This window comes from Caenorhabditis briggsae, assembly GCF_000004555.2.
Source record: "Caenorhabditis briggsae complete genome, chrIII, whole genome shotgun sequence".
In the NCBI taxonomy this organism is placed as follows: Eukaryota; Metazoa; Nematoda; class Chromadorea; order Rhabditida; family Rhabditidae; genus Caenorhabditis; species Caenorhabditis briggsae.
Window position 1 is genome coordinate 10,685,992 of NC_013490.2, and position 19,568 is coordinate 10,705,559.

Genomic DNA, 19,568 nt, shown 5'->3' on the forward strand with positions numbered 1-19,568 from the left:
CGTTTTATTGAATAGACAATATTCAAGTTTGTGGAACCGGAGAATTCGCTCTATCGGAGGTGTCATGAGCAAGTGCCAACGTGGATTCCAGGAACGGGAAGGGTGTAACGAGAGTATTGGGATTCTCAGAAGCGCAATCGATGTGGCTAAAGGACAAAAAAAACACTTGTCAGTAGCTTGGCTTGATCTGACAAATGCGTTCGGCTCAGTCCCGCATGAACTGATTGAGGGTACTCTCAAAGCGTATGGATTCCCCAAAATAGTCGTCACAATCATACGGGATATGTACAATGGGGCTACGATCAGAGTCAAAAGCAAGACCTACAAAATCGATCAAATCCACATCAAATCCGGTGTAAAACAAGGAGATCCAATCTCAAGCACCTGGAAGAGTCATCCGGTCATCGATGTCTGTCCACAAGAATCAAGATTCTGGCGTTTGCTGACGATATGGCGATTTTGGCCGACTCAAAAGAGCAACTTCAACGTGAGCTGACAGCAATGGACAAAGATTGCACACCGCTGAATCTTATTTTCAAACCAGCAAAATGTGCAAGTCTCATCATCGAAAGTGGAAATATTTTCTGATTCTACAAATACCTCGGCGTCAAAACAGGCCTAGAATCAAGAGTCTCTGAAATCGATCTCATCAAGTCTGTTATCACTCGGCAAGGTAAACCGGAGCCCCCTCGCACCACCACAAAAACTCAAGTCATCCGTCAAGATCATCCACCAAATCCCGGTCAGAGGAACACCACTCGAATGTATCCAGCTGCCAATCGGAAAAGGAGGTCTCGGAGTCGCATGTCCACGAATCACAACAATGACCACGTTCCTAGTCTCAACACTCAAGAAGCTTTGGTCAACGGACAACTAAATTCGAAAGTTGTACAGAGAATACTTAACTGAAGTTGTCTCCTGTGAAATTGGAAAGCTGAAGAATGACGTGACAGTCGCCGACATAGTCTCAAGTTTGTCGTCAAAGATGACAACCTGGCACTGATGGTCCAAGCGACAGACAAGTCAAAAATCAAGACATTCGAGGAGTCCCAGGTCGAAAGACTACAACAACTGTTGAAGAATGAGACCGTTGCCGCCCAACTCCACCGATTCCTCACAGAGAAGAAAGTCAAGAGCGAAGTGGTTGAGGTTATCCTGCAACATCCGGCCAGCACCAAGTTCGTTAGGTCTGGAGGAAAAGTGAGTCTCGCCAGCCACCGGTTTGTGCATCGCGCTCGGCTGAACCTTCTGTCTTGCAACTACAACACCTACGACAAGACATTGACCAAAGCCTGCCGAAGATGTGGATACCCGTCCGAAAGCCAATGGCACATACTTCAAAGCTGCACATTTGGACTTGCGAAGAACATCACAGCTCGTCACGATGCAGTTCTACACAAGATAAAGTCCCTTGTCGAAGTTGGTGACAAGAAGGATTGGACGATGCAGATCGACCAAGAGATTCCAGGCTTCACACAGCTACGTCCAGACATTTTCCTGGAAAGTCCGGATGAGAAGAAGGTTCTGGTGGCAGATGTCGCGTGTCCATACGAGCACGGTAAAAGAGCAATGGAAGAGAATTGGAATACGAAATTGGACAAATATCAAAAGGGTTTCCAGCACCTCACGGAACAAGGAATCGAAGTGACTGTTCTACCCATCGTCATAAGTTCCCTTGGTACATGGTGGAGCCCAACGTCCGACAGTCTCACTGCACTTGGCATTCCGAAATCGACCATACGGAATATCATACCCGAGCTCTGTTCCACAGTACTTGAACAGCAAGAATACATACTGGAACCACATACATGGCGAAAAATACACCAACATACCGATTCGTTACGGGTATCTAAAGCCCAATGGTCATCAGTGGAAGAAGGAGAGGACGAAACCCTCTAATCCAGCAACGGAGTAATCCGCAAGGAAGACCACCCGCCAAAAGTCCTGGCACCAAAGAATCGACACGCCAAAAGATCTGGTTAGATGGATAAGGAGTGCAATCCATCGTGTGTAATGGGATCGCGTCACTACAGTTCGCTGAAGATGATACGTGGTTCAAGGATCCGAAGTCAGACCTGGAAGTATGACCTCAACACAACGCGCCGAAACACCAAGCACAACGAGCCGAAATGCCAAGCACAACGAGCCGTACCAACAAGCACCACGCGCCGTAACACCAAGCACCCCCCCCCCCAGATTGAAAGGCCTTCTCACCTTTTCTTTCTGTACATCCCCACAGATACGGTACATCTGTGGCGGCCTAGGATTTGGATCAATCCCATGACTAAATGATCCCCACGAAAGTGGTAAGGGTTCTGGGACAGCCCATAAGGTGTCTCAAACGAGACTGAGTGAGAGGTTCTTAGTATTTCCTTGCTCGGTCTCAAAAACATGCCAAAAGTTCATGGCACTGTCCACGACAAGCCAACGGTACCTCGGTACCAGGCAACGTCGAAAACCAAACGGTCCTCACTCATTAGTCCAATTTTCGAAGTACTCCATCCGAACCAATTGCTCTCTCACCAGGCAATTATTGGTAAGGGGAAGAGCAAGCCGAATTCACGGAGAGTGAGAACAGGTACCCTAATCTTGAGGCCCCTGGACAAGGTCTGGGATGGATGGGAAGGCCGCGAGGCTTGAGGTGGGTAACTGGTCTCTGGTCACCAGCTTCGGCTGATTGAATCATTGACTCCCTTTGATGGGAACAGGAATCCTGTGAAACAGTGAGATTAACAACACGACGAGAGAGATGTTCTTCGGATTTCCTCTCTCATAAGTAGGGCTGGTGGAGGTTATAGCCGTTCCACGGATTCGCCGTCTAGCAACCACTAAACCAGTGGAAAAGCGGGCGGACAAATCTGTGGTTCGGTGTTCCCTTCACCTGACTCGCCATCATTATAATACCGCTCCTAGAGCACAACATAATGGCCCCTCCTTACTAATGTCCCCAGCGACTGGTGGTCCCTCTTCATAGGGGGTTCTTGCCACTATCGCGCAACAGGCTCGCCTTGAAAGGCTGAAATCAAAAATAAGAAATCGACTTGGGACGACAATGCTGAAGGTAAAAAACCATAGGTAAGTTTTTTTTCGAATATTATATTTTTCGGCTCTAGTATGAAACTCTGGTCCTTAAAAAACGTTCATGACCTAGAAAAAACATGGGTCATGATCTAGAAAAATCGAAAAATCTAGATCATGACGTCGAAAAAAAGGTCATGACCTAGAAAAAATTAGGTCATGACCGAGAAAAAAATGGGTGATGACCTAGAAAAAATTGGGTCATGACCTAGAAAAAATTGGGTCGTGACCTAGAAAAAATTGGGTCATGACCTTTTCTAATCAAAGCAATTTTTGATTTTCAGAACTCCCAACAAAGACAAAATGTCACAAAATCACGGATGAAAGGAGGACCTAAGCAGTCCAGAAAACTTCAATAATTCTTGAAATGCTCGTGATCTGGCTCCATGGACTGCGACACAAAAAAGATTAAGATTCAGAGATGAAACAATAAGAAGGTGACTTTGAAAATTTTAAAGTCTAATCAAAAAAAAATTTCCAGATCTTCAACTAGCTGCTCAAAGGATTAAATTATTTTTTCAATGAACTCAAACGAAAATTTGGATAAAAACTTGGAAAATAATGATGATTTGAATGGAAAAAGATCGACAAAATTCAAAAGGATAGCTACAGTTTTTTTTTAAACATTTTAGTTTCTTTTCCTTATCTCTCCCCCTTTTGCAGTTTCTTCTTTCTTTTCTTCTTTTCTTTTTTTATATTTTTCCCCTGTCATCTTTTTTGTCACCAACATTTTTTAAATCTTGGATTTCTAGATCTCCCTTTTCCAACTTTCTTAACGATCCTTTCCTATCAGTTAACCTGACACCCATTGTACCACCAATTCTTATCCATGTATACGCAAGTGTAATTCGTGTAGTGAAGGAGAGACTCGGAAGGAACAGGCTCATCTGGTTCTCACTGGATTGCGTCCTGTAATAAATCCTAAAAGTCAAGATGGTTGTCGCTGCAACCTCTCCGTACTCACTACACTAGAAATGAGTGTTGACACCTTACTTGCTACATGGCGCATTTTTGTACTTTGGTTCAGTCAGCTTTGGATGAGGAACAGAGATTGTTCTAGTACCTTTGACATTGATTCTAAGAATTTTCATTGATTTTTTTTCAGTTTTGGATTGAATTGGAACTTTATTACAATTTATTGTTCATTTTCAAAGTATAAAAATGAGGTTTGCAATACATGACCAGCAAAGAAAAGAAGGATGAAAAAAGTGAAAAAAGTGAAAAAAATGTTTACAGATATCTCACAAATGTTCATTATCCAAATTGGCTTTTTGCAGCTCCATAGACCCCTGAACATCTGATTTTCGTACTCTATTCAAATTATCGGTCTCTTTCTGGACTTGAGCACTTTTCCATCTGTTTGAGATCCTTTTTGAGAGCCGTTGTTTCTCTGAAAATGTTCACGTTTGAAGTACAATAAATTTGAAGAACTAACTTTTTCTACTCCAATTTCAACTGCTTTATCCTTGACTGTTGCTTTTTCTTGCTCCAACTGAGGTCACCTTCTCTCAAGGCAGAATGAGTTACCACTATAATTTTGGTACAAGGAGAACTACGTTCAGGACTGTTCCCTGAAAAAAAAAACACATTTTGCGTTAAGACTGAACCTTAAAAATTACCAAAACAGCGTAAAGCAGAATAGTTCCGATATTATCGATGAATGCGCGACCCTTCAATGCGTAGGCAGATTCCAGAATGATTGATGGGAGGAGGTAGAAGAAAATGACTTTTGTACTAAAATCCAAGAATTTGATGGAGTGTCATCGCCGCTGAAAAATGAAACAGGTCACGGATTTCTGAATATTTGGAGGCTCACATGAAGACGAATCCGAAAATGACGCCAATGATAATCAAGCAGCAGGATTCACATTTCGTTAATAAACTACTTTTCTGTATCTTTTTTAGGGACCGAGGTAAATTGAGTCAGCGTTGACAGCAGGCTTGGTCGGAATCGGAAAATCGAGTTCTCGATTTTTCCGATTTTCCGATTTTTTTCGGAAAAGTTTTCCGTCGGAAAATTTTCCGAATTTTTTTTCGGAAAATTTTTTTTGACGGAAAATTTTCCGATTTTTTTTCGGAAATTTTTTTCCGTCGGAAAATTTTTTCTCGAAAAAATCATGCTGCGTTCAAAGTGAAGAGGAAATCTCTACTTTGTATAGTTGAAACGGGTGCAACAGTAACCCAAGCGCGGCGAGACCCGCAATCGGTGTCGATTTACGGGGTCGATTTAAGGTGAATTTTTTAAAAATTAATTTTTTTTGAATGAAAACATACTTTAGTCAGGGTTTTCATTACTTTTTCAACATTTTTTTCGGTTTATACTGTTCTGGACGAAAGCAACCAGTCAAGAAGTCTTTCCAACACTTTACCGGCTTCACCTTCGTTTTTTTTCTGCTCCTGCAACAACGGCCGAAGCAGAAAGGTTATTCTCGTCGGCGAAAAATATTCTCACAGATAATAGGAAATTACTGAACGCAGAAAATTTTTCCAAACTTCTTTTTTTGCAACAGAATGTAAAATTGATGGGATTTCATCAACAAAATTCAAAAAATAAATAATACTTTTGTTACTTCTTGTTACTTGTGCTTGTTCATCTATTGTTTTCCATTTCATTTTTGTGCTTTTTGTTTTTTTTGTTGTTTTTGTCAAATAAACTGGTAATTTTTGACTAATTGAAATTCGAGAAAATTCGAGAACTCGATTTTCCGAAAAAAAAGTCGAGAAAAAATTCGAGAACTCGATTTTCCGAAAAAAAAAGTTGAGAAAAAATTCGAGAACTCGATTTTCCGAAAAAAAAAGTCGAGAAAAAAATCGAGAACAAGATTTTCCGAATTTGTTTTTCCGAACAAGCCTGGTTGACAGTATGAAAATTTCAATTGAATGTTTTTGAAATTGCGGTATTATGGACAATTTTAAAAATTAGAAAATTTTACGAACTCCAACTTTAAATGACAAAATCCAAACTGTTCGAGATAATTTACAACCAAAAAAATTCTAAACACTTGAAATTTCCAAATTTCAAAAAAAATAGATTTCCTAAAACTCGTACGTAGACTCTTTGATATTTTAATGGCTAAAATTCATGTTTTCTAGATTTTGCTAAGAAATTTGAAAATTTGAACTTCCATTTTTTCAGAAAAATAGACGAAAATTCAAATTCCGAAAATTCAAAAATTAATGAACTTGAAAGTTCGAAGCCTTATTGAAATTTTTTTAAATGTCAGAAAACTCGAATTTCTATTTTGAAAATGTCTAAAATTTAAAAATTCGAAATTCAAGAAGTTCAGAAATTAAAAATACTGTGTTCCTAGAAGTTTGGAAATTCAAATAATTCGCAAAATATTGAAACCAATAAATTTAAAATCAACAACAAACTTCTCAAAAAGATTCAGAAGCTAGTAAATCTCATTAAACTGGGAATTGTAAAATTCTCTGAAATTCGAAAACTTCTAGTCTTTTAAGACTTTGTTTTTAAACTCATTGAAAAATTTTGAAATCTTGAACTCACCTTTTTTAAAACAAAAATTCAGGAAAGCGGAAGTTAGGAAAATCCACAACCCATTCATTCATAGAGTTTGTTGAAATCACCAGGAATAAACAGAATTAAAAGATACTCAGAAAAAATATTGGAAAGTTTCCAGAACCCATTAATTTATAAGATTTTCTCTGGAAACTTCTCAAAAAATGTAGACGTCTATGCAGTCAAGTCGTCACAGGAGTATGTAGAAATGAAGCATACATTCAGCTTACTCACATATGTTTCTTTCTATTTCTCTGCGTCTCTTTTCTCTCCCCACATAACGAAAACAAAGGTTGCGTTGTAGTGAGAAGAAGTGATAGAGGCTGCCTTGAAGCTATGTGTCACTTTTTGTGGAGTTTCGAAAAATTAACTTTGGTTTAATTACCGAACACTCTAATAGAACGCTACCAGACCGTCTACTTTGAAACAATATATTAGGTTGTTCAATAAATAGTGGTCACTTTTCTTCAAGTAGTTTTTTCTTCAAGGAAAACAAGAATCATTGAGAAATTATTTCGCCATTGGAGTTCATAACTTCTTGCCAGCGCAACGGAAGTTGGGCAATTCCGTTCGCGTAGAACTCTGGCGACTTAGAGGCAAAACAGTGTTCCAAAAATTTCTTGACATCCTTCCGATCATGGACTTTCTCACCAGCAAGACGATTCTGGAGAAATCGGATATGGTAGTAATTAGCTAGTGCCAGGTCGGCGGTGTACGATGGGCAATGCAAAACTTCGATTCCTAGAAGATGGAGTTTGTAACGGCTCTTCGAATATTTGTGTGGTTTTTCGTTGTCATGCAAAAATTTCAACACTGAGCCTCTCTAGAGGTGAGAGCGATGTGCATAAATACCACTTTCTATTTGAAAGCAATAGCGCCAAAGTTGATGACATAGGAATCCGGAAGCAGCTTGCGGTATTTTACTTCAGCACTGTCTAACCGAATCGGAAAAATCTGATTTTTCTTGAAGGTTGCCTTTTGAGACCGATTCTACCGTTTCCTTTGCAGAGAGCCATAGGTGCTTACTGGCATTGTTAACATACAGTACCCGTTCATCATCTCCAATGATTGTTTTGTTGACCCAGTCCGTCGTCGGTTTCCTGGAGAGGAAAGAAACGGACAGGTCTCATAGGACCTTTTTCTAAAAATTGGTCAAAATGTGGGGAACGATTTGATCGACTCTCCGAGCTCTTCCCGTTTGAGAAACATGATCTGTTACGGTGCTATTAGAATGGTGGGCTGTCAAAGATAATGCACGTAAAGTAGCACAGAGCTTTTCCTCCAGTATCATTAAAATATTTTCATTTTTATTAACGCTAGGCCTTTTGGGTATTGGTTTATGATCCAGATCATAATTTTCTTATTCGAATCTTTTGAACCAAATTTCAATCGTGGTTCGAGAGATGAGGTCTACGTCTAACATTTTGCACTCTGCTCGCTAATGGTCGTTGTTCGAGAGACCTTGGAAACATATGCTCAAAGAAACACTTTTGAGTATGTGTCCGTTATCGAGAAAATCCTCGGCCGTTAGACAGTTCATTCGGAATTTTTAAATGTCTATTAAACATGCAATGTGTGACGTCTATAAATATAAAAACAGAATTGAAAAAAACCCAAAATTGGATAAGCAACGGTAGAGCGAAGTGAAAGTGACCACTATTTATTGAACAACCTAATATCTCACTTCTTTGGAAAGATATCAAAAAGTCGTTAAAATGTTTATCATGATATCAGCAACATTTCATTAATTAATAACTTGTTGATATCTCTCACAGAAAATGAGACATGGGCTCAAATTTGACGATCTCATTTTCTGTGAGAGATATCAACAAGTTCACACATTTTAAGGATCTACTTCAACGGGAGTCAAGGACAATGTATCTAGTTCGACTCCAACTACCATAACTCCGACTACTGAAGACATTTGGGGTTTGCTGAAAGCTGGGGTTAATGAACTGGAGGGTGTCACAGTGCTCAGAATCCACTGCTAGTACAAAGATCTTACCAGCAACACCTCTGATATCGACTACCGTTTCAACAGCTTCCACCACCACGACGTCTGCTTCTACAAGTGTATCAACTTCCCTGAGAACATCGACATTGTCTAGCTCAAGTTCCTCGACGACGTCGCCAAGAAAGGTTTCAACTTCTTCTGATTCGACGTCATCTAAATCACGGATGTCTTCAACAACCTCTTCGTCGACAACAAGTTCCACCTCCATCGCAGAGAAGTCTACTACACCAATTCCTTCAAAGACCGCGTCGGCAAACATTCAGACGCCTCAACCCACAGTTGCCTGGTGCATCTACCCTCCAACTCCTTCTAAAGGTTCCCTCTACCCACGCAACGACACTCCGCTATCCCGCTCGGCGCGCGCACAGTTTAAATTTAGTTTTGAGTGATTACGAGCTTGGGTTTGGCTCGTGGTTGTTCTAGAGACTCTTTTAAGGATTTCAAGTGAGTTTGCTTGAATTCTAAGCTTTTATTTGTTGTTTCTTTCTAACTTGTTCATAATAAACCGATTTCGTTACATTTCTTGTTGATTTTCTTCTATTTTATCACAGGAACCTGATACCCCGGACATACCGCGGGCAATTCCACACAACACCAGCAATTTCTTCATCTTCAGCAATTTTGTTTACTACATCAGCGGCATCTTCCTTCACTTCTCTTGCTTCCACTTCTCCAGCTCTAACCTCCACCTCATCCTCATCTTCAGCCAGTAAAACTTCTGAAACTCTCCAGAGAACATCGGGAACACCATCTGAACCAAGCACCAGTGAAATGACATCAACGAAATCATCGTTTACTGAAACAACCTCATCTGCATCTCCTGATCCCAAATCCTCATCTAGCTCGATTAGCATCGCATCAGAACTCATGAGTACTCTCTGAAACAATCCACTGAAACAATAATGGGATCGTCAACACCTCTGAAAGTCGAGCCAACTACAGGTGGATCGACATCAACTTTCATATCAACTGCTGCGGAATCTACATCAACTGAAGAAACAAGATTAACTTCTTCTGCTGAACCTCAACCATCCACAACATCCCCTACTACTTCCGACATGCTCACTTCCGAAAAATCCTCAACGTCCCATCCAACTACCACCGATTTCACATCTTCCATCATGCCTGAATATTCTTCCTCAAAAGATCCAGTGACAACGCTGGATGACGGAACAACTCAAACCACTTCAGAACAATCAGAAACCAAGCCTACGACGAGCGAGACTCAGAAATCGACAGAAGCTTCCGCAGCGACTTCTTCTCCGAAAGCAGAGAATTCTTCAAAGATCACTTCCACGGCAACGTTCACAACTTCTACTCAATAAATCTCAACAACCCCATCATCGACAATCCCGACTCCGGAAACCTCAAAAACCATTCCTCAAACGTCAAGTACGGAGAACCCAAGCTCATCTACAACCACTTTGTCGAAACAGACAGTCTTCCACGACCTCCACTTTTACGAAGTCTAAAACTCCAAACCTTCAACAGTTTCCAAGCAGACCTCCACACCCAAAAACACCACCACCGACCCCCTCTGCTCCCAACAATGTCCTGATGGTTACCTTATCGGAACATCGTACTGCTTCCGATTGTTCCCTCGACTCGTTTCTTACCAGTCAGCTCTGGCTTACTGTAAAACAATTGATCGACAAACGCTGGCTTCGCTGGACAAAATCAAAGACAACTCGGATATCAAATTGATTCAAGAGAGTGCTGCACTTCAAAATATCGATTGGATTTATGCGAATGGAATTGGAGCAAAAGATGAGAGATTTTTGAAGAAAGCGTCGGTCTACAGTATTTACAACCAGTCACTCGTTAGCTCGCCAATTGTGAAAACCATTGGAATATCCCAGTTGTTCACGAATATCTCTGCGCTCTGTGTGATGCCGCGTAAGTGTAATTTTCTCTAAAAAAAAAAATTAAAATGGAAGAGCTAATTATCAGAATACTGTAATATGATGGATTGTGATGTGGAAAAGATCTTCCAGGCCTACGAATTCTACAACAACTTCAAACAGACGGCAGGAACTCTGGAACCCAGAAGATCTGGTACTGTCACTTGCATTTATGGAAATCAGAAGAGCACAACTGTCACTTGCAACACTCTTGGAGCAATCTATCCAAACCCAACGAACATTGATTGCGAGGAATCAGCAACGGAGAGACAACTGAAGGATACCACGAATGATCTTGTTTCCGATTGTAAAGCCTGCTATAAAAGAGGAACCAAAGAATGTCAGAAAGTCATGGACGAGACTAACCAGGATGTGAAAGGCTATCAATGCATTTGCAAAGAGCCTTACTCGGTAAACAAATCTAGAGAGAAATTTTGAATTCCCGTTTTTCAGATGTCCACATGTTGGAGGACCGTCAATAACTGTAACTCGACAATATGTGGAGACCATGGGACGTGTATGAGTGAGATGGGGCACATGTGGTGTGATTGCAAATGGGGATACACTGGAGACCATTGTGATGAGGCTCTGGATGAGAAATATGATGGTGACATTGGCTTCTCGTCCGCTGTTGGAGCCACGATCACGATTGGCGATGGAATATTCCGATTTCTTAAAATTTGTGTTATGGGACTACTGAAAGGAGATGGAGGATTTGTGTGTTCACCGTCGTGGTTCTGAAAACTTGCTTCTGTTTCAGGATCCACAATCCACGCACCAAACATTCCGATGGGTGTGCATACTGTGTGCAAATGCTCTCATCACTCTCTACAGTAACCCAACTCTTCTCGCAATTCCACTTATTCAATGCCGCTTCACTTTCATTGCAATCCATTTCTTCTACGTTCAAGGTAACTACATCATAACTTATAGCAACTCCATTCTAAAATTTTCAGCAATGGTTCAATGGCTACTAGAGGGATTCAATGTGAACCAAGTGCTTCGTTGTGTTCATCTCAACGAATGGGAGCGAGATATCCATGGGAACAAATCACTGGGTGTTCGGATTTGGCCAAGATTCATTGTATCAGTTTTTGGAGTAGCTTTTTTCGTGCGGATTCCGTTCACAGCCGGATGGAACAAACTGGCCGCTTCCTGGACGTGTGTTGGGGTCATTTGTCAAGAAACACTTCATGTTTGGTTTCCAATCTTTTTTTGGTGTCCTCGTGATTGTTCTTTGGGCAGGCGATGTTTATGAAAATAGCGCTCTAATAAAAGTGTGAGTTTAAAAAACCTGCCCGCTTTTGCGGTGTAGATTTTGATATTCTTCAGTCGTCGCCCACTTCTTGGCTTCCGACTAGATTATGAGATTGAGAGAAGAGTAGGATGGGAAGCTGGCAAGATATTTCAAAAATGCCGGGACGATGAGTTGATGTGCTTTATTGGTGTTATTTTCCTCGTCGCTCAGTGGGTGTCTGTGATCATTTCATCCCATCACCGAGACGAGAAATTTTATGGAATGTGAGTTAGAAAACTAATGAGTAAATCGAAATCATCTGTTTCAGGATCACCGTTGTCGTCTCTGGAATCTACTTTGCCTTCTCCACCTACCAGGAGATAATGACGAACCCTGAGGTGAGCACCTTGAAAAAAAAATGTTTTTCAAAAGTTGCAAATGTTCAGGACCGTGCCAATTTCTACACCCTTTTGCAACGATTTTTGCCTTTCCGTGCCGCTCCAGCTTACAACCCAGAAACCACCTGGACGATCGACGAGGTGAAAGAATATTTCAACACTCCCAAAAAGGAACGAGAAGAACAATATGAAGGATTCATCAATCGAAATCAGCAGCTATTCATTCATCATAAATTGGACATCAGGATGAATGAATTTTTGGCCGAGGATCCCAAAATGACGATTGATGAGGCACTGATCAAAGTCTTCACAGCAGAGATGAATGACTTGAAGAAAAACAATGGATCCGGAAGAGAGAAATTGTATATCCAGTGAGTTCTAATGATTTTTTGACAGCCTTAATGAAAACCTGAATAACTTTCAGAGCCACATTCGTTGCCTACTGTGACACCATCCCGCATTTCGAGCCAAGACCTACAGAAAAGCTTCAATGTCCAATCTGGAACTCGTCACCCGAAGGAGAATGCTCAAAAACATTGAGGAGGTGAATTGAAAAAAGTTCTAGAAGGTTCTAATGTTTTTTTTTCCAGGACATCTTCAAACTGAGCCGCGAGGAAATCCATGCCCAAGCGGTGTTCGCAAACTCTGCAATTTTGTTCTCCCACTATGGAAATGACGTCGTTCGCTTATCTGCCTATGATTCGTGGGGTTGGGCTTCGTATTACATATTTTGATCAGTCTAACAAGTTTTTTTTGATTGATTAAACATTCGTTTTGTTATTAAACTTCACTTTTCTTCTTACAAAGAACATTCAAACCTACCTAAATAAAATACTTTTATACTTATACTTTTATAGTTTTATACTTTTATAGTGACAGTGAAATCTAGTTGTGAGATCTGACAATGATTTTGGAAAGTAATGTTTTCCCAAAACTTTTGCATCAACATAATGAAAAAATCTAAAAAAAGCAGGCAACTTAATGATCTTACAATACAAATTTCACAAATTATTTCGTCTCCTGTCCACTAATGGTTTGGATTCGATATTTGGTATATTGTCTTTCCTGTGAAGATCCACATCAAAACGACCGTACTTCCGGTTATTCTCCTCTCTGTCTGCTTCATACTCTCGAATTGATTCTATTTGGTGTGCAGTGAAGCAATCGGCAAGCTAAACAAACATTTTCCATTTATTCTAATCAGTCGATTATTCTTGAACTAAAAATTGGAGATGTTGAAGATTCTTGTGGGCGTGACCAATGGTCTTAGAAACGAGAACCACCGTGACCAAAAAAGTTTGCGACACATTAAGTTTTGGCCCAACATGCCCAAAAATTAGAAACAAAACACACCCCATGTACACTCAATTTTGAGAAGACACCTGCATGTCTTCCATTTTTGCATGAAAAGGCTCCACATTGACAGCCGACCTTGTCCAGTCCGACATAGCCGCTACCGTAGTTTAATGTCAACTGAAAAAATATTGTTTTTTTATTTTAGAACCAAGAATTGACTTACCTGCTCTCCGGGCATTATTGCTTTGGTAGAGTACATAACCATTTTCGCATGAGCTGGGCTGAAACTTTTCTGATAGATTCTCACTGGTTCCAGATTAGCTACACAAGAGTGCATCAAGAATCGACCTTTGTTTCCTTGATGGAGGCAATCCAGAAAAACGTCTTCTTTATATGATTGTCTCAGTTGTTTCAGGAACGTCGCAGGGAAAACTTTTTCTTTCGCAAGCAGAGCCAGAAGATATTTGATGTCTTCCATTTTGTCGCTTAATTGCATGCTGTAGTCCAATGCGTCTCCCTCTACATAGCGATCTCGAACGAGTTCTCCAATAAACTCCATCACTGGTGTTCCCGCTGGAATATAGGAAGTCGCTCGAACTCGGAATCCAATGAGGTCACTTTTCCGATAGATTTCCGTTGGGAAGATTTTGGCCTGAGCTATTATGAGTGCGTTGTTGTTACATCGTCCTCCACAGCCGCATATCTCGGAACAGGCGAATCCACCGTGGTTATGATAAGCGGGTGTGTCGCCGTTGTATTCCAGCGGATCGAACGAGTTCTGAATTTCAAAAAAGACAGAGCATAGTAAGTATGTATTCATCGCAACTCACAAATACGGTTTTATTGTTTTCAGCAGAATTAAGTTTTCGAAGCATTATATTTGTTTTGTAGCATGGGCAGTTGGAGTTTTCAAAACAGTTTGCAAATCCTCCGGGAGTTATTGGTTTGCAAGGACATTTGATCTGCAACAGTGGAAGTGTTCAGCTAGTCTTTGGCTTTTGTACAACAAGTTTTCTTTTTTTTTTAACTTACATGATTCCCCTCTTGGCTTGCCAATTCCACTATTTTTGCCAGCTCTGGTTCCGTCACTTTGTCGACTATATTATTATCAATGTAGTCGAAACAAATATTTCTCGGAAGTATCAGATTGTGCCAAAGCTCATACGGCCGATCCGAATACATTGGTATTTTGAAATCCGTGTAATTTTCACACCGAGACCATGAAATGTCTGTTGAAATTCGAAGACGTTCAGTTGGTGGAGTGTAGATAAAGTGTTTGTGGGAATAATGTCGCAGCTCTCTGGAATTTTAAAATAATCATTTTTCGAGTTTATATTTTCGTATCAGATTATGAATCGGTGTGTTGGTTTCTAATCAGAAAACCAGAAAGGTAAATTTTAAAATCTTAATTTTTTTCTAAAACAGAGCCTATAAGAAAAAAACATGTGTGAAAAAAGACTTACGTTGGAAGAGTCGCGGAAAGAACGAAAGGCCTCATTTCGCACCATGCCTGCGGTGCTCCATAATTTTCCAGAGCTCTTAGGGCTAAATGGTACGATCTTTTATGGATCTGTTCCACAGAATCTTCCCTCAGAACGAAAACATTCGATAAACCAAGTTTTTCCACTCGGTTTTTCAATCTGACTCCTTCACAGTATAGGAGATATTTATCATGGTGATATATCACTTGTGCACTATCTTCTGTGAGCCATTCTATCTTTTTATCAACTGTCCGCTTGACATATGGGTGGTATCTTGACGATCTCCATTCTCGAACCTGAAACAAAAATACCGTTTAAAAATAAGAAAACTCTGATTGTATACTCACCATGTTAGGATTAACATTTCTCTCGTCTTCCAGAATCACCGCGAAATGTGGTTTTTTGTTCATCTCCTCTTCTGGTTCTCTCTCTAGGACATCTCCTCCATTGAGCTAAAAATTAATGATTTCTTTTTGAGGAATATTACCAAATGTCTGTTCTCCAAATATTTGGTTAATTAAAAAAATTAATTTAAACATCGACATTTTTATAGCACTTCAGTTGCTACTTTTTCTTTTTGAGCCGATGCATCAAGAGTGAAAAATCCTTTGCGGTCAAAATTAGCCGGTAATTCCCTATTTGAGCATTTGCGAGTTATTGACGCTAACGGAATCTCAATTTTTGATTGGCCCGCATAAATGCTTTCCTCTTCCATATCTCATGTTTTTTGTGCTAGAATAATAACATAGAAAATAGGATTTTCCGAGATTTTCTATACAATTTGTTTTCTAAATTCCATAATTTATTTTTCGTCAAAACTTACTGGAAAATGGATAGCAGGAATGATTCCGCGGTCTGGACCTTTGCCTCGTATTCGTTTCTGAAAACTAACAATTGAAAAAAAAAGAATTCGAAAACCGAGAACCCACCCAGCGAGGCTCATCATAACGGAGCTCTGGTAATTCTTTATATGACATTTTTGGAGAACAGAAAGTTTCCGGTTGTCTTCTGAAAAGTGTGTATAAGCATTCTGTCTGCGAGGACTAACTGAGATTGAGAGACCCCTCAAAGTTATTCAAACGAGAGTGTCAGGAGGAGAAAAGAAATAAAGAGGGAAAGAAAGAATGGGCAACATTCTCAATGCATAGAAAATCGAAGAGCATTATCAGACGGAAAACGTCATTGAAGTGATGGCGATTACGATCATACGACAGAAATATTCAAAAATCGGTATGTATTGTGTGGATATCCAGAAAGTTTGAAAGTTCCAGAAAATTTGAAAATTCGTGAAACTTTCGAGAAAACCAGCATTCTTGATAATTCAGTATTTAAAATTTACAATTTCCGGTCCTAATTTGTAATCAAAGTATTTTGAATTAATTCTCTTTCTTTACAATAAAAAATCAAGTATTCCGAAATGATTTTTAGAGTTTTTAGAAATAAACAGAACATCGAAGATAACCAGAAAAGTCAAAAAGAAAGAGATAATTTTCGAGAAAATTTAGACGTCTATTTAGTCCAGTCGTGAAAGAAGAAAATATGTGTTGAGTTGTTTTGGAGACAGACGGGCGAATCGATCGTCATCGAGTTCTCAGGGTCTCTTTTTTTTTTTAAATTTGACCAGTATGAACTGAATTAATGAATTGGGCATTGTGATGAATTTTTCGGTTTTCCACAATTACAAAAGTTTGCCCACTGTCTCACTTTCTGTTCGATCTGGAACATCTCTCGCATCACTTCGCGTCGGAACTTGATGGTGTCGTAGATGCCTCGGTTGCAGGCCATTGTTGTAGGTAGTTGTTGCTTTTGGATTTCTGCAATATTCGTAACGTTAGTTGTTGAATGTGGTTGCATGCACGGGAACATCTACTTCTTACTAAGGAAGCATTTTTTTTTGGTGAATCACTTCAATTTCGATCATGTAGCCTACTGCAAATGTGTGTTTTAGTAGTTTTCTTTTTCCTACAGACATTAAAAAATTGCAGAAAATTTCTTAGAAAATCGTAGATAATTTCATAACATTCCATAACATTCAAAAGATTTCTAGAAAATTCAAAATATTCTAGAAAATTCCAGAAAGTTTTAGGAAACTCCAGAACATTCCAGTACATCCTAGAAAATTCTTGAGGCTTCTAAAAAATTCCAGAAAGTTTTGCAACATTCTATAACAATCCAGAAATATCTAGAAAATAAAACAAAAAAAAAATTCACAATTTTCCAGAAAACTCAAAAAAAATTCTAGAAAATTTTAGAAAGGGCTCGAAAAATCCAGAAATTTCGAGAACATTCTAGAAAGTTCCAGAAAAAATCTTTAAAACTAAATCTTAAATCTTAAAAACTGAAAATTTTTTGAAAGAGATATTTTTCCGTGAATCACTCAAATTTCAATCCTGTGGCCTACTGGAAATTGGTCATAGTAACATTTTGATATCAAGAAGCTCAGAAATTCAGAAATTCGGGTATTTAATTTCAGTTACCGTATTTCGCTTCAATTGAAGGTTTTCTGTTTTCACCAAAAAAAAAAGAAACATCACAGCCAGGATGAGCTATTGGAGGTGTTCTCCAAGCAAAGTTGGTTTTCAATTGGATGTGTCTATTACAGAAAATACGGTATTCAAAAATTCCGATATAAGGAAATTGAGAGTTTTAAAATAAAAATGAAATTTCGGACACATGGAAGGTGGGAATTTCTGAAATCAGAAACTCAAGTGTAAGATACAATAAACAGAAGCCAGGAGGTTGAGCCGCCGGCAGGGGGCTCAAACCTAATGTTTTACTACACATGATAAATAAATAAATTAAACCGACTGGTAATATGTATTTGACGATTGCACTCACAAGATTGCCGGAAAAGGCTTGCTCACAAACCTTTTTATTTTTCTAGACCTAACAAACCTTACCAGTGTGTTTTGTTCCCAAAAATCAATTGTACAACTCAAAGGATGAATGATTAAAAATTGTTTCAACAAAAAAAAAATATTTCTCCAAAATTGTGAATTTTTAAAAAATCATACCTCTCCAACTGAATGCCATTTTCGGGATTGGTTGGAGTGCCACTTCTCTTACTCTCTCTCTTGAACCACCATCATAGTGGCGTTCTGAATACGCCACAACAACACCACCATATTGATAGAGTCGAGAAGGATTACAAGAGCCGGCCTACCCTGCATGTTTCCTCGTCCATTCATCCGCTCTCTGAAATTGTAGGTGTTTTTTACGTGTAAGTAAATTGGTTCGTTTCTGACGTTTTCCATACGTCTCAGTTCAGCTTCCACATCTTGCAAACCTTCTTTCACCGCAAATATGTATCCTTCAAATGACCCTTTAGTCGTTCTCAACTCCATATTGTATGACATATTTTTCAATTCTTCTATCTCCATCATTGTAGCCGGTCGATTAGATTTCATGAGTTGACGCAGTCTGTGCTCAACAGCTTCTCCATAATCACGAAGTTCTCCATTTAAGAATCCCTCCAAAACCTCTCTATGTCTCGGATGGTGTCCTTCCCTCATGATCTCTACCATCAAGTCTGCTACAGACAGCTTCAAACTGTTTTTTCGGGAAAGTCGATACAAATGTACCATCATCTCGGTGGTAAAAGCCATCTGAAGAAGTATTTCTGAGAAAGTTAACAAAAATTGATTAAATGAAAGTATTTTATCCAATTCTAAAGGGAGTAAGAAAATAAACTTACATTTTTCTTCTTCTCCGAAAGATCCTGGTGGCGACGGAACCCAGTAGAAATCGTGTTGTCTTTTTCTCATTTTTATAGGTATACCGTAGTAGTGAAAATGGTTGATTGCCAAAAAATATAGACTATTCCAGTCAGTTGTAGGAATAAATAGAGTAATTCAAGAGGTAGAGAATATTCAGGAAAATTGGAAAGGAATTCTCCAAAATCAATTAAGATTTTTGGATGATTCCTGGATAATTTGGACGTCTATTCAGTCAAGTCGTCATGAGGAGAGAATGAATACTAATCGTTGGTTCTGGTGGTTTATATACGCCGGGGGGGGGGGGGGGGCGGAGTCTTTTTGGTCCATTCAGGTGGGGTTGTACTAGGGCGGTCTCATTGAACTGGCTTCACCCATTGACGAGGTCATTCAGAATCATTTGAAAGGCTATGTGTGAGTGGAAATCAGAGAAAGCGACTTGATCGTCCTTTTTGATCTTCATCTAATGAGACAGGTTGATGGATTATGAGTAATTTGCGCCCTTTGCTATGTCATGATGTGTGTAGTTGGAGGAACGTTCTTTTGTACAAGCTTCAGGAGGTAATTGTGCCGCAAAAATCATTGTGATATGTGTCCGTGTTCAACCGTGATTTTGAGTACAAGAATGATGAATGGGAAATAAATATTTTTCGAATTTTTTGAAGAAAAAAAAATCATTTCTGTGATAACCTTCTTATTTATGGAAATGTTAAAGGGGGACTCCGACCAAACATTTTTATTGCATTAAAATGTGTTAAAAGTTATCTATTTTCCGCATATTACTGCGAAAAAATTCGAAAAACATCCGAAATTCCCGAAAAACGGCGTTGAAAAGGAAGAAAATTCAAAAAAAGGTGCCGCCGGGGGACGAGGATTTTCAGTGGGAAACCTAGGCCACGGCACCTGACAGCCTTTCCTACGTGGCAAATT

General features: G+C 39.5%; 5 protein-coding genes across 5 annotated transcripts; 3 read left to right on the plus strand and 2 right to left on the minus strand.

The window, feature by feature from the left end:
• Positions 1-64: 64 nt before the first annotated feature.
• On the plus strand, positions 65-1,915 carry CBG10693 (the record flags this gene model as incomplete). The annotated part of the gene is given in 4 exon segments (XM_002648716.1): positions 65-487; positions 655-885; positions 973-1,845; positions 1,856-1,915. 4 exon segments carry the CDS (start codon positions 65-67, stop codon positions 1,913-1,915), a joined length of 1,587 nt encoding a protein of 528 aa, XP_002648762.1.
• Positions 1,916-4,319: 2,404 nt separating this feature from the next.
• On the minus strand, positions 4,320-8,871 carry CBG26799 (the record flags this gene model as incomplete). The annotated part of the gene is made up of 2 exons (XM_045244375.1): positions 4,320-4,408; positions 8,604-8,871. 2 exons carry the CDS (start codon positions 8,869-8,871, stop codon positions 4,320-4,322), a joined length of 357 nt encoding a protein of 118 aa, XP_045099078.1.
• A 608-nt stretch (positions 8,872-9,479) lies between these two features.
• CBG26800 lies at positions 9,480-9,494 on the plus strand (the record flags this gene model as incomplete). The annotated part of the gene is made up of 1 exon (XM_045244376.1): positions 9,480-9,494. One exon carries the CDS (start codon positions 9,480-9,482, stop codon positions 9,492-9,494), a length of 15 nt encoding a protein of 4 aa, XP_045099079.1.
• A 20-nt stretch (positions 9,495-9,514) lies between these two features.
• Positions 9,515-12,754, plus strand: CBG10696 (the record flags this gene model as incomplete). Its single annotated transcript, XM_045244377.1, has 10 exons — positions 9,515-9,763; positions 9,804-10,172; positions 10,232-10,508; positions 10,563-10,924; positions 10,967-11,230; positions 11,274-11,731; positions 11,846-12,034; positions 12,079-12,519; positions 12,573-12,692; positions 12,739-12,754. 10 exons carry the CDS (start codon positions 9,515-9,517, stop codon positions 12,752-12,754), a joined length of 2,745 nt encoding a protein of 914 aa, XP_045094334.1.
• Positions 12,755-13,149: 395 nt separating this feature from the next.
• On the minus strand, positions 13,150-18,437 carry CBG10697 (the record flags this gene model as incomplete). Its single annotated transcript, XM_045244378.1, has 10 exons — positions 13,150-13,320; positions 13,493-13,621; positions 13,668-14,222; positions 14,275-14,406; positions 14,477-14,744; positions 14,908-15,221; positions 15,273-15,377; positions 15,749-15,805; positions 16,630-16,739; positions 18,089-18,437. 10 exons carry the CDS (start codon positions 18,435-18,437, stop codon positions 13,150-13,152), a joined length of 2,190 nt encoding a protein of 729 aa, XP_045094335.1.
• Positions 18,438-19,568: the final 1,131 nt, after the last annotated feature.